This window comes from Ixodes scapularis, unplaced genomic scaffold, assembly GCF_016920785.2.
Source record: "Ixodes scapularis isolate PalLabHiFi unplaced genomic scaffold, ASM1692078v2 PGA_scaffold1__304_contigs__length_218370807, whole genome shotgun sequence".
Lineage (NCBI taxonomy): Eukaryota > Metazoa > Arthropoda > Arachnida > Ixodida > Ixodidae > Ixodes > Ixodes scapularis.
In genome coordinates, this window is record NW_024609846.1 from 79,539,952 (window position 1) to 79,555,067 (window position 15,116).

Sequence of the window (15,116 nt, forward strand, 5' to 3'; positions counted from 1 at the left end):
AACATATTGGAGTGCAAACATCTTGGACAGAAATCTGTCTGATTGGGTATAACTGTAGTAACAAAAATTTAAATACTCTAATCATAGCCCTAAAAGATGTCCCATACTTCGTAACGTGCTTGGTTTCGTAGACGGGAGCTGCTACTCTCCCCTGTTGCTTCCCCATGCGATTCAGTCACCCCTGGAGAAAAAATTAAGCAGGTTTCGAGACATTGGGACACTTTTTTGGGGCCTTGGTTGGAGTATTTCATTTTTATTACAACATTTAAAACGACAAACAAATTCAGTGCATATTGTAAAGGTAAGAAGACATGTGTATTCTCCCGTTCGAGCTGCACTGGATCCAATGGAGGGGTCGGGGATTGCTAAGCACTCTGTCACATGTGAAGGTGAGAACATGTGTATTTTTGAAATGTGTACTTAGTCAACACTAACCAATTTTTTTTATCGTGCCCAATGTTTATTTATTTTTAGTGACTAATTTAAACTACATTTTAATGAGAGATGTATTGTACATTTTACTGAAATGTAAAGTACATTTTAGTGAGACGTGAAGTATATTTTAGTGAGAGGTTTAAATTACATTTTAGTGAGATTTAAACTACAGTTTAATGAGTGATTTAAAGTACATTTTAATGAGAGATTTAAACTACGCTTTAGTGAGGGGTGTAAAGTACAATTTAATGAGTGATTTAAACTACATTTTATTAGTGAGAGGTAAAGCACATGTTAGTAAGAGATGTAAAGTACATCTTATACTCTAGTTACACTAGCATTCTTAGCTGTCATTAGCTGTCACCGCCGCCCATAGCTAGGACCAGCAAAGCACTTACTGTTGCAGAGGATTGGGGGAGGTATCTAGAAAGTATCGTAGCAGCAAATATTGTCGGAAGAGGTATGGTTTGGGGCCAGAGCTGCCGCTGGAACGATTGCAACCCATTGCGGAAGCTAAAGCTCGGCGAGGGCAGCCATTGTAATGTCGGTGCCAAGAAGACTTTTGGGTCACTTTTCTTATGTCTTTCTTATGTGTGCAACGTTCCGATTATTGTTTCTTTACTCTAAAAACAAAACAAAAAAGTTAATATATTTTTGTTTTATTATACGTTGATAATGAATGAAAAGTGCATATAATCGTTGCATCATTTTTTTTAAAAAGGTAATGCGACATCAGTTTTTGTTTTGTCTCGGTTTCAACTGTGTCCCGTGATGCGCATCTCGATTGGGTTTGTTAGGCCTATGTACCATGTAACGCCGAACAACTTGGCTAAGCTCGGTGACAGTTGAGAGATGCCAATGATCGTTGGCTTAAAGGGCAACTCCGCTTCATTTTCGATGCTGAAAAAACAACGCAGTTCTCTTTAGTATCACCTAGAAAGACTACACGTCAAGTTTTACGATGTAAGTAAGCCTAAAAGTTTGTTAAACTGGTAAACAAAGTTTGAGATGCGTCAAGTCTCCGAAATCTGCTAATTCTAGCGGCCGATGTGCGGCGCAGAGAACAGCGCAGTCAATACCGCGTGTTGGCGCAGCCAACACTGCGCCGCACGTCATAGTCTGGGACCGCTTTTTTTCTTGTTTTTTACTTTATTGAGGCGCAGCCTACAGGCGGCGCCAGCAGCGTGCATACCGATGTCCACGTGATCCAAAACGCGCATGCGCTGATGAGCGTCTGAGCGAGCGCTCCGCGCTCGTCGTCGGGAAGACCAAACCTGCTGCGTCTCGGAGCAACGTTTTGTGCTGCGATGCCTCGCATATTACGAGTGGTTTACTTAACTTCAACTACTTATGGTTCCAAAACATAACTTTAAAACAACTTGCCTTTTTCTGCGTCAAAACACTCTGCGGCCGCGGTAGTGCACACATCATTGGATAGCAGAGATGGTGGAGCAGACGACACGGTGCGACGACGCTTGCTCCGCCGATCCGTTCGTCCGTGCGGTCGGCGAGGTTGTGCGGTGACGTTCGTACCACGTGGGTTGTCCCAGACAATGACGAGGCGGGACCAATGTTGCCAGGCGCGGGCGCAGTTTCGGTTTCGGTTCATGATCAGGAGCAAAGAAGGATTACGAGAATTTTATTTCCTTTTTGGAGAAACAAACGACGTCTAGCCGTTTATTAGTATACCTTAATGTATACTGATAAACGGTTACATTAAGTATACCTTAATGTATACTTAATGTAACCAAAAACCCCAAATTCCTGGAATTGAGCGGAGTTGTCCTTTAATGGCAGTTGAGAGCGCTAACTAGCGTATTAGTGAGAGATATAAAGTACAAGTCGAGCGCAAATTTCAATATTGTCTGCTAGAGAACCGACCACGCGCGCAACTGTCCCATGCAAATCTTTTCCATTCTTTCTTGAGCAGCTTCACTATAGTATCAGTACCTCAAACGCCCGTACCAATACCGAAAGCATTCTTTACCTTTGGATTGTGATTTCAGTCTAGTAACTTAAAGGGGTATCGGTCTTTATCATAAAGGTTCTACCGTAATGGCACGTACGCCGCTCGACATTGGCGCTTTTTGGCTAGTACCTAATCACACGGTGTACTGGCGGTTGCCAAATTTTACCACTCAACTTGGATCCCCGAACGAGCCCTTTCTACCGCACTGTAGTCACCGATGGGGTGGGAACAGCCGGACGTCTCTTCCGAACACCCGGCCTTCACCATGCACTCCTTGCCTTCCACTGTGCTTCAGTCGCACATGCACGCCGGGCACTCGCGGGGCACCAAAGTGTCGTGGAAAGTATGAAGCTTGCGCTGGAGGCATTACAGCCGGAGAACCTCCCTACCGTTATAATTCCGTCGGCAAATATAGCAACTTCTATTGCGGCCTTTTAATTCCGAGGGAAAGGTCAGGGGGAAAGAAGCATTTTATTTTCACTTATCCGCGTCGCGGTCGATACTCGTATGCACTTCGATTCAAACTAATCGAGTGGAAAATGGCGTTGAGCACAATCTTTCGAGGCGGGGGCCGACACACGGCCCGTTGACGTGCCCGTCTGTTTGCGCGCATGCAGACTTCAGCGTGGACTGGTGGGCCCTGGGTGTGCTGCTGTACGAGATGCTGGCCGGCCACTCCCCCTTCGACATCATGGGTACCAGCGAGAACCCTGACGAGAACACGGAGGACTTCCTCTTCCAGGGTAGGTTCTGCAGCCGTCCCGTCCACGGGGAGGGTGTCTTTGGGTATTTCTATACTATCTGGTCGAACGATTCGTCTTGCGAAGGTCGGGGTTTCTAAAAACCAGTCATATTTGAGCTTTAATGCAACGGAGTGCGTTGTGACCGCTTACGACAAGATAAAACGCTGCACATCGGTGCCCTCTATTGAGTTAGCCCCGGAACTCTTCCAGTCTGCATGTAACTGGGCCGAAAGTTTTGCGGTATATTTGAGATGAAACCTACGTGCTACCTATGATAAATAGACACTTACAACTTTGTGAGAATAAAGTTGAGCATGTGGCAAATGAATGATCAAAAAGACTCGTTCGCTCTATCATGCTGACAAAGACCAGGGAGTACATAATGTCCCGCACAGGTGCATGTGGCTTTTTTTTATTGCACACCACAGATGCTAGCCAGGGCAAGACCGAGTACACCATACGGGCACTACCTTGGGCTTGTTCGATTTGCCTGCACCTCGTGCACCGGTGCAGAAAAGTGTACTTTTGGTTTGTGTATCTAGATATGACCAGAAGTACAGCGCCCTACACGTTTCTGCACCGGTGCAGGTAAATCGGACGAGCCTCTTATACGGCTCTTGACGAGGGAACCAGTTGCGCGGTATGACGTTACATCACTCTCACCAGCACGTTTTGCCGGGAGCTCCATCTTTCCAGAGCAGCTGTGCTGCGCAACTCAGTGGCTATAGTATCCAACTGCCTCCGCACTGACCTAGGTGCGGAGGCAGTTCTTTATACACAACCTGAACGCCATGTAACACTTCATGACTCTTGTTTATGTCGTTCTTTGCTCGTCCCTGTCTATCGTTCATGACGTTCATTCCTGACAGTCGTTCGTGACAATTTTATTTTAAAAAAAGAACTCGCAAAACATATTTTGTGTTAAAATTAGAAAATATGTGCAGATAGGAAGTATTGAAGGGCTACCCAACAGATGGCGACAAAGTGCTTTCTTGTTAGCAGTCGCAGACGGTCACGGTGCACTTGGTTGTACTCAGACGCAGACATGCGAAGTGGCCTCCAGAGTAAAGCCGCAAGTTTTCTTAGGGGAATGGACGCATGTAAACATTGACCATCTTCGAAAGAGGTCCTAATGAGCATTTCAAGCGTGCCAATCACCTACCAGGACCAACGTGGGAAGCTGTACGTCCCTCTCTTTACTACGCTGATATGGAAAAGGAGTGCCAGTCGCTGCAGCAAAATACATTCTAAAGTGCACCTATTTGCCGTCATTTACCGAAGCCAAAGAGAAAATTGTTAAGTGAAACCAAAGGACAAAATACAACAAGTTTTCTTCGCTTGTACTGGCGACAAGTGTTGCAGGCAGTTTAACTCCAATGGACACTGTGACTGAGTTGGTAATTATGCTCTTGTAACGAACAAAACTCGTGCCACTTGTTCCTGTCCACAATTTTTGTGAGAGTGTATGTAAGCGTTGTTCTTGCTGATGGTAGCAAGAGTGTTCTTTCTGTACTTCCCACCTCAGCGATCCTCGAGAAGACGATTCGTATTCCTCGCTCCATCTCGGTGAAGGCCCAGTCTGTCCTCAAGGGGTTCCTGAACAAGGTAGGTGCAACGTGCCTCTTCAGCATTCTTAGTCTCGAATTCCAGTTATATTTCATTAAAAAAAAGTCTCAAACTTAGAGAATGACAAAGCCAAGCTATGTTTCTTGTGTGGGCTACTGCAGTTCTATATTCGAGGTTCGCTGCTTTGTCAGTATGTATGGAAAAAATTAAGCACAAACTTAAGTAAGTGTAAACTCTTAGACCAAAGTCTGTTTTTACACTTTTTGACTTTTGTTGAGAAAGAGTAAAAGCAGAAGCTTGTGGTAGTATTCTGTCCTGAACATCGAGGCAGAACAGAAATTGGTTTTTCTTTATTGTGAATGTCGTCTATTGCAGCAAAGTGCTATTTTAGCAGTTTGGTTGTTTGTGCCACTAAAAACAGTGGGTTAAATTGCCTTTGTAATGATTATGTACAGAATTTGTTAATCCCTCGAAGGATACTAATACTCTTATTTGTTGACGAAAAGTTAATATGACGGACTGCAGCATATGTATCTCATTTCTGAACTATTTGAATGTGACAAAGTTTACACTAGTTCTACTTAATTCCCTTGGAGTTCTACAACAACAGAAAAATAGCACTTTTTCAAAAGTCACGAAATTTAATAATGATGAGGTACGAGATTAATAGGGCAGCAATATGTGAAACACTCGTTTTTGGCGGTTACTAACGCCGACGTCTTCATTACTTGGGCCTCGCCGAGAGCTCGACGTGAGACGGACCCTCCGGTCTGTTGGATAGCTGGGTCTCGGCGTATGCAATGGTTTGCACGATTAGCCTGACCTCTCGCCTCTTGGGGTCTCCTCTTGTTTTGGACAGAACCCCGTGGAGCGCCTGGGTTGCCATCCGACCACGGGCTTCAGCGACATAATGTCGCACGCCTTCTTCAAGAGCATCAATTGGGAGCAGGTGAGAGGCTAGTCCCCTTTTCTGGAAATGAGCCAAGCACTTGGAATCTGTTATACAGTCGAACCCGGATATATTGAATTCAAAGGGGATCGTAAAATAGTTTGATATATCGATAATTTGGTATACAAAAATATGTTAACCTAAGTTCAAGTTGAAATTTCCACGCGTCTCTGCTACTACCGAAGGCCGCGACAAACGGGACCTTACCAAATGGAGCTACTAAGAGCCGCTAAATACAGTAGAGCTTAGTTGGTGAAGATCGCAAATGCCGCCGCGTTTACGCAACAGTGTTTGCAATCGTTTACGCGCGCGCGACCTCCACACAGCACCAACGACAAAATACGAAAATTAATTTTAAAATACAAAAAAGCGAGCCGCATAAAAGAAAACAACAAAAAAAGCTTTTGATCCATAGAATAAAGTTAAGCAAGCAACGAAAAAGAAACCTCACTAAAATGAGGCAGCAAAAAAAGAAAGGCAAAAAGAAAAAATGGGCAAAGCAAAAAACAGCGAAAGATAAAGGTAAACAAAGATAAGGCATTCGGAGTGCGATTCCTCAACCGTTGTTGTCGACACACTTGACTTGACAAAGACTTTTTTTGTTTTTTTGCTTATTTTATTTTGGGGCTGAACGGTCGCACAGCGACAGCAATGTTCGGGGAAAGAGCGCACTCTACCATTCCAACAGTTCCGACAGCGGGCACTCCTTGCCCTCCTTAACCGCGCGCGTGCCTTTCCCCCTGCTTTTGACATTCTCTGCTCTTTTTTTTTTTTTTTCCTCTTTTTAGAGCGCAGCTCTTAGGGGCCCGTTTCCAGCCTGAGCGGCGTCGGCGTAACCGCGCCCCTCCCTCTCCTCCTCCTCCCCTCCTCCTCCTCCCCCCTCCTCCTCCTCCCCCTCCTTCTCCTCCTCCTACCCTCATTGTGTAGTATGGTCCGGGCGGGTCACGTGACCTCGGGGGGAGGGGCACATGACCCGTTTCCAGCCTGTGCGGCGTCGGCATCGGCGTCGCCCCTCCCCCTCCTCCTCCCCCTCCGCTCCTCCTCCTCCCCCCTCCTCCCCCGCCCAGTAAAGGTGGTAAAGGAGAGGGAGGGGGAGCAGGAGGGGAGGAGGACTAGCAGGCATGATCACGAGGGAGGAGGAGGAATATACCCTCCACTCCTCCTCCTCAAGAGCTGCGCTCCAATTCGGCGTTACAGGGAGTTGTAAACGGCTTTCACTTTTTTTTTACAATTGCTTTATTGCTGCATATCTCTATGCGCGTATGCTGGCTTGGCGGGCGGTCTGCCAGCCCTGCAATGCGAGCTATGTGTGCTCGCGGCCCGCTGCTTCGTTCGCTGTATCCAGTGTCCCCGCCATGGGAGTTGTCATGGGAGTTTCGTACAGCAAAACTATGCTCCTATACTATTACATGTGATTTTCAAGGTGATGTTTGGACCGTTCGACATGAACAATAATTCGAAATACCTGGGCTTGATATGGGCTTGATATAATCGGGCTCGACTGTAGTGACAAAAGCTGCTTGTTACGCTCGACCAACACGCGGGTCAAGACCATATAAACAACATAATAGCCCCATTATGGCTATTATGCAACATAGCCCCATTAGGGGCTATGTTGCTTATACGACCTTTGCATCAGGGTGTCACGTGACACACCACATCACGTGCCAGCTCAGTCACTCATTTACTCCATGTTCTGCGCATCTTTCAGCTCATCGGACACGATCGAGACGAGCTTAAACTTTTGCGAAAAGCCTAAGGTAGTCCTGTCATCGCAAAACCACGGAAGAAAAGTTTGTGCCCTTCGAAAGAACCCTAAACTGAGGGTGAAAACGAGGACGATAAACACGGGAACGTGTTTAGACTGTCGCACGTTTGTTGCCCCCACATTTTTTACTCCCACTCTGAAGTTCTTTTGCCGCGTACGGCGTACCCACGCGCTCAGCGACGCCTTGATAAAGAGAAATTGTTCATGCGCTGTCGTCGACCAAAGGGAGGTTGTTTTTATCAATTCTGTGGTTTCGATCTATGGGCTTGTCTTTAGAGGCTAACTTTACTGCTATGTGGCAATATCTGTGTCCCCTCTTTCTGGCCTGCTAGGCGCGATTTATGAGCCGGGCTTTGTGTCTGGGAAATTTATTTTTATTCAAATTTAAGATTTTTTTTTTTTTTTTTTCTTTTAGATTATGGTGCTTTTGGGTGTCAATATTTGTTCTGGAATGAAAAATCGGGGCTTGTCGGGGCTAATGTCGAAGAAAGTAAAACGCAGATATGGGATTCTCCATCCCCCAGGGTCCCCATCCCCCGAGACCGTATGTGTGACCCGAATAATTGAAAAATTTGCCCCTATCGACAAGAAAAAGAAACGAGATGTGTGGTTCTGAAGCTAGAAGCAACCTTGCGGACAGCTTGTTGAGTCCGTGTTCCAGGTTGATGCTGATGAAACCGTCTGGGGAGTTAATTTTCCGGCTTTAGCGATGTTTACCGAACACACAGAACCCTTTTCATGAAAAATTGTAGAGGAAGAAGGGAAATGAAGTTTAAAAGGCCATTGAAGAGGGTTTTGAGTTTGTCTCTCTATGGCAATAACTGCTAAGTCGAACAATTCATGTACTCTTCGGCAAAAGAGCAACCAACAAGTTGCTTCTTTTCTCGACCTCCATTTTTCAAGATGGGTACAAATAAAGAATTTGAATTTGATGCTTGTTTTGTATTTTCTTACATTTCCACTGGAAACCTTAATTTTCTTCTCGTAATGGTATGTTGATAAAGGAATATGGGAAGTGTATTACAAAAATATTTATGACCTCTCGTTTGTCTTTCTAGAAAATATGCAATAATTTTAACAAAATGCATAATTTTAGTGCAACTGCCTTTTTTGAAAATATGCAATAATTTTACAAAATGCAAATCTCAAGTTTTTTGTGTGCCAAATACAAATGTGCAGCATGTGCACTAAAGCTCCGAACCCGCTTTAGACGGTTCGCAAAGTTTGGTTTCTCAATGCATCGCGCTGTGATTTACTACACAGGTGCGGCTAGGTGGTGGTAGTTTGGAGTGAAAATATCATCAGAGGGACTTGACTTTTTCAAAACAGAAAAAAGATTAACCTGTTTTGGGCAATCTACGGCGGCATTCGCAGACGATGTGTGCCGTCCGCGGAATGCTGCCAACAGATGTCGGAAGCATCGAGGGCATACCGGCACCGAGCTTAGCGGACAGTCTTCCGAAAGTTTTGATTACGCTTCCTTCAGCGCTGCACACCTCTCTCTCTAATGTGCGACTTTCAAAGCGTGGTAATTGTCCTTGAATAAACTAATGATGAAAACGGGTATTTAAATCTCTTAGGTCCCCCCATTTCTCGTGCGAAGACGTTCAGTCAATGTGCCCCATCCTCTCGTGTCTCACGTTGCACCACCTGTCGGCAGCACATACGAGTAGATGAGCACGGTCACACCACGAGATGAGTGAAAACAGGAAGATAAAAGAAAAATACACACACACATCGTCGTGCATGTAGCTCAAGGCTTGCCCGGTATTTTACAGTAGTCTGCACAGTTGGTTTTCTGTCATAAAGCTTCTAATCTCAGTTGCATAAAAAACATTTGCACTGACAGGCTGAGATTGAGTGCAATATTTACCACATTAATGGCTTTAAGTGCCGCCCCTGGTGCCGGGGCGTCTGATTGGGTGCCCGCCTATTGCGCAGTTGGAGGGCAAGCAAGTGATGCCGCCGTACAAGCCCAAGTTGGGCACAGAGCGAGACTTCGAGCACTTCGACCCCCAGTTTACCAGCGAGCCCGTGCAGCTGACTCCCGATGATACGTAAGTCCCGACCCGTTCATTGTCCACTCACCAGCCGCTGCGCAAAGTTGGGTCTGCCGCAGTTCATCGCGCATCTACAGCTAGGCTCGCATACACGGCCATTTGTGAGAAATTCTAGCTCAGTTTGATTGAATGAGCATTGACAACCCAGTTCAGAATCTTGAATGCACCTTTAACAAGTGTGCTCCAAATTTTACACCTTCCATATATCAAAGTGTCTGCAAAAAGGCAACCGACAAAAGATATAGCTATCACTTTGGCAGTTCTCAGTGCTGTTTTGAATGCGTAGCCTTTAGAATGCCTTTACTCTTGGTCACCCGAAACCACATTCTGTCGCACGCATCACTTGAATTGCCGGTCGGCCGCTGTGTGAAGACAGCCGGTTTCCTGTCGCTGCTGGGCCCGGTCGGTTGCAAAACTTTAGTTTCACAGCCGCATACTTCGCTCGTCCACCTTCACCCCGCTGTACCCGCTGTTGTCACCCTCGCACCGCATTATACGCCACGTACACGAAGCCTGCAAGCAAGGGCCTTCGTAGTGTGCGTAGTCCTCTTTGCTGCCGCCAAGCGCTCACTGGGAAAGTCCCTGCTCCAAGAGCGTTCGGCGATTACACACAGATTGTACATTCAGCAATGCATGCTCCGCATTCCTTGCTCCATCAAGTCTACTTGCCAAACTTGGACAGGAAGAAACTAAGAGCTGGCCCTATGAATGCTACGCATTTAAAAATATGTATTATTGCTTGAGGTCCCAAGAATTTTGCTCAAGTGTAGATGGGGAAAACATGGGAAGGTAACAAATTCTGAAGGGGTTGTAATGGTGGACGTCCTGTTTCAAAATGTAGACTGAAAAATATATGCTTTCACCCTTAGAATTACATAGGGAATATGTACATACTACCTTTAAGGCACTTTATGGATGTGATGTAATTAATTTGAGGACTACAATTTCTTCTGCAAGTAGCTGTATCAACCATGTTTGGCTTTTTGAAACCAATATACAGTGCAATCCACTTATAACGATAGTGAGAAAACCCGAAAATGCGATCATTATAGCCGATCATCGTTGTATCTGGACTGGCCTCAAAAAGTGCCCGAAATGATACCCCTTGCTGCAGGATGAAGCGAGTTACTCAGCAATGTAACATACTAATCACATTATACAATATCAGCTTGAAGATCAATCAACTCTTCCTTTATTTAGTAGTTTGTATGAAAAAATGTTTGATAAATCTATCAGGTTGTTGAGGTTGTGAGGGTGGGGAAAGTTGGGTTACTATTATTTTACTGTCGTTGCTTTTGTTCTGCTGCTGTTTCTCTTCTGGTTGTGTCGGCGCAGGACACCGCAGACTGTGATTGTTGGGCTGTTCATTGTATCCCACCCCTAACTTGGTCCTGTAAGGAACTAATAGTATGTTAAAATAAAAAAAAAAAAAAAATTTTGCATAAAAGGCATAAAATTAACGCTTCATACGCGATTGTGATGCGCCACGTATCCACTTCTTACACGTGTGCCGCCCACAGTCTCATCGTGTGCACAAAATCGACCAGTAACCGAATCGCGAGGAAAACACCTTGAAAGTAAATTGAGACAGACGATCATCAATGATGGCACAGATAGATGATGTCATTGACATCGTCGCAAATTTCTTCATCGACATCACTGTCGCTCTGGCCACTTTCGTCAACGGTGACAGCGGCGATCAAGGTTGTGGGGCCACGACGTTGCCTCAAGGTGGCAGAGATGGTGCATGGGAAGAGCTAATAGATTCGGACGAGGCTCCTGGCTTTTTTTTAAACCTTGACACGTATGTTTCAGTATGTTTTGTTCCATCTCCACCGAAGCTGCTGAGACTTGCATTTTCAGGGCATGTAGTTTGCCGGTGCCATCTTTCAACTGTGACCACTGACGATGATGATGATATCAGTCGGCTTCAGGTCGTGCTCAGCGACAATCCGCGGTGAATTTTGACGTGCATTTGTATGAGATATGTGCATGGCAAATTGGGTGTCATTCCTTTGGCGGTTCTTTTTATTGATACATAACTTCATTTATTGCCCGATTTTTTTTTTTTGTTAATATTTGCAAATCGACGTATTTATGATTGCTGTAGCCGATATGCCTATTATATTCCATTGCTATATGCAGTGCGGATTCAGAGTGGGGTCCGGATGTCCTGACCCCCCTCTTAAATTCTGCTTGTATAAACATTTAGGGTGGGGAACGAGGTTGTGAGGGTGGGGAAGTTGGTTCTCAAGCATATAATACACTGCCCCCCCCCCCCCCCCCCCCCCCCCCCCCCCCCCCTCTGGAAATACCTGCGTCCACCCCTGGCTATATGTGGTTTATTTTTACACCAATGCAAAAAAGCATGCTTCTTTAGATATTGATTGTTATATGCAGTACATTGTTGTATGTAGTATCGTTATAAGCGGATTGCACTGTACCGTTGAATGTGACCATCAGATCATTCACTGCCTCACTGCAGTAAGGACCATGTAGAGATGTCGGTATATCCATCATGGCTCTCAGTTCTGTTACAGTAGAGAAAAGGTAATGAAGGTGACATCTCTTTTAATGCCCATGTCAGACGGTGTTCTAAAGTTCCTTTTCACTAAGCTAATTTAAAAAATCGGCCAATCTGCTTGCGATGTTGAGTGCACATGTGCCCTATGGCGTGCACTGGTTCGCCGATTTGATAAAGGAGCTTAGTGAAAAGGATCTTTAGAACACCGTCTGACACGGGTATAAGTAGGTTACAGTTTACTTTTTAGGGCGCAGCATTTAGGCGCTTGTTTCCGGGTTGAGCGGCATTGCTGTCAGTGTAACCACGCGCGTTGCATTATGCGACGTCACAGTTTCCCCGCTAAATTTAGCATGGAAACTGAATTGGTGTTGAGGTCATGCGACGTCAATTTCCCCGCTAAATTTAGTGGGGAAACTTAAAGGGGTCATGAAACGATTTTTCAACTTTTGCCTTTTAGGCTTTCCTCCTCAACTCACAAATAGCACACTGATCCAAACAGTTCAAGAAGACAGAAAGGAAGGACTCCCCTCATGCTCGGACCTTTGTTTGTGTACCCGGACAAGGGCCATTCTCCTCTTAGAAGATTAGCCTGTCGCTCAAAACTGGAACAAAAGTTGCTTTCCCCACCCCATTCACCCCTAAGCTGACGGTGCTGTGGAAGCTATGTGCTCATTGGGCCAGCCACACTTTTGCCATGTGATCACGCTCCCTCGAGCACACCTATGCGCAGAGAATGCTGTCAGGTGATGAAAAGGAGGCGGCTGATTGGTCCGGCAAGCGCATAGCTTCCACCGCACTGTCAGCTTAGGGGCGAAGGAATCAATGAGGTCCGGTGTCATGTGACTTGCGTTTGGGCGCGGTGATGGGGTTTGGGATATTGCGGATGTATCACAGTGAAAAGGCAGAGAGCTTTCAAAGGGAAGGAGGTACGAAATGGTCCGCTGTGTTTTCGAATTTTTGTACCGAAAATCAGGCTTTTGGACATTCTGCCTTCTTTCTTTTGGCCCACTAAGCGATATGCTATTAGTAAAATGCCAATCTAAATTCATTTATCCCAGACAAAAATTTGTTTCATGAACCTTTAACCCGCTAAATATAGCAGGAAATTTTTCGCTAAATTTCTTGCTAAATTTGGTGGAAAAATTTTTGCTAAATTTAGCGGGAGATTTAGCGAAAATTTCTTGTTAAATGGGAGGCGAGGAGGGGAGGGTATGGAGGGGGAGGAAAGGCATACCCTTCCTTCCTTCTCCTCAAGAACTGCACTCTAATTTCACATTACAGGAAATTGTAAATGCCTTTCACTTTTTTCTTGGCTTATTCCCTACCTATTACCGTGTTTTTCATGTGCTGAGGTTTTAGTGGGCGATCATGATCGATGGAATTGTATTGTCGAGATCAAGACAGTATGGCTGAGACTGCTACAGTTTATCCTGGCCAGAACACCTTAGTCACCTTGAAACATTACCTGGCAGCATTTTTAGCATCCTCAAGTGGGATTCCTTTACTAAAGCATCTAGGATGCATCAGGAACCATTGAGAATGACAGCATAATATTAATAAGCACGCCACTCTAAAGCATCAAATACAACACCTTCTCTAGTAATTCTACAGGGGTAAACCAGAAGCATGTTTTTAATTGCTTTTGAAAAATGTGAGTGCTTGTGGCATCTTGGTCAGTGGTGTTATTGTCTGGACGGTTCCTAAAAACATTTAAAAATTGTGAAAAAGCCTGTCTCATGTGCCTTAAAGCAGTGGTCACAACTCAGAGTTTTGCCAGTGACATCTTCAGGTATGATTTGTTTATATCACTACTTTCAACCCTGACCTGATGTGATAACAAGAATTAAAATGACACCGCACCGCCAACGTGCTGGCATTTTTAATAGAACGAGAGAGCAAGTACACTGTCTTTCCAATTGCTCAATTCAGTTGGGAATTAACAAAGCTCGACATGTCTCTAAAAAAACAATCAGTTAATTTGACAGATCTTGCTTTCCTGACAATTTTTATTACTACACCCTGAACAAACACTTATCTTCTTTTAATGGTGATACCCGAGCTTGTAGCTTTATCTTGAGCAGTTGCTCCAACTGATGGAGAGTGTACACAGCTGAAGTGCATTTTTCTACGAAGAGCTCGCGCTTGCAGCCAAATAGCGGAATCGTTGTACATTACAAAAATCTAGGAAGCAAAAAATGAAGCCAAACAAAGGGAAAATAAACACAGATTTGTATAATAAACTATGTGAACACGTTTAAAGAGCAGAGCTACTTTGTGAACAAAAATAAATCAATGAGATGAGATCACTATGGCGCATGCCATTTCTAGTGCTGGAGACGTGAGAACTGGGGCTCGTAGCCGGTTGGTTGCCTGCGGGCCGCGTGTTTGAGACCCTTGCCCTAAAGGATTAACAGAAATGGAAAATACAGCCAAATATATTGTTTTCCTTCAGAGGAAAAAAAAAAACAAAAAAACACAAGGTCTCTTTTACAGATAGACTGTGGTTGTTGGCAACCTCTTAGAGATGGCAGCACCGTATGTACCCGACAAGCTGTCCGGCGCTTCGTGGCTCTGTTGTCTGTTTCTCTTTCACCTCTGCCGTTTTTCTCGGCGGTTTGTCCTCAGCGGCTCTCAGTTCTTTCTTCCTGGACGGTTGTGCTGTCACGTTTCCCTCGCTGATAAGGTGCGTCTATCTCTTGGCACGAGTGGGCAGTCGTTTTGACAGATGCACCGAACGGTTCCAAGGTCTACCCTCTCCTCCGTCGTTGGCAAAGAACCACTCTCCTCCTCTCGGGGCCCGAGACATTGTGCTTTCTCCTGCCTGTTGCTGTGCGCAAGTTTGGGGTGTTGTAAAAGAAACTGCAGCATAAGATTTGAGTGCAGGCAGGCTAGTTGAAGTTTACCGTGATGTAAACAAAGCCTGGGGTAAGGATAACAAAAGATTCAAAAGAGGAAAAGAGAGACGATACAGGACCATGCAGCGAATGAATGTGCGGCAAACAGCCGACAAACTTTGGCAATTTGCACATTCATTTTGTGCCCGATGCAACAGCCACTGTTCTGATGCCGTGTGCAAAGCAAATGGCACCGGTCGAAATTTTG

The 15,116-nt window shown here is 45.2% G+C and overlaps 1 protein-coding gene across 1 annotated transcript in view; it reads left to right on the forward strand.

Annotated features, from left to right (window-relative positions):
• Positions 1 to 15,116, forward strand: part of LOC8042180 (atypical protein kinase C) — a 56,214-nt gene that overhangs the window by 32,313 nt on the left and 8,785 nt on the right. Inside the window, exons 14-17 of the mRNA XM_029983194.4 lie at positions 3,022 to 3,147; positions 4,673 to 4,752; positions 5,573 to 5,662; positions 9,372 to 9,487. Coding sequence (XP_029839054.1) covers positions 3,022 to 3,147; positions 4,673 to 4,752; positions 5,573 to 5,662; positions 9,372 to 9,487 — 412 coding nt within the window. The remainder of the gene's footprint in view (positions 1 to 3,021; positions 3,148 to 4,672; positions 4,753 to 5,572; positions 5,663 to 9,371; positions 9,488 to 15,116) is intronic.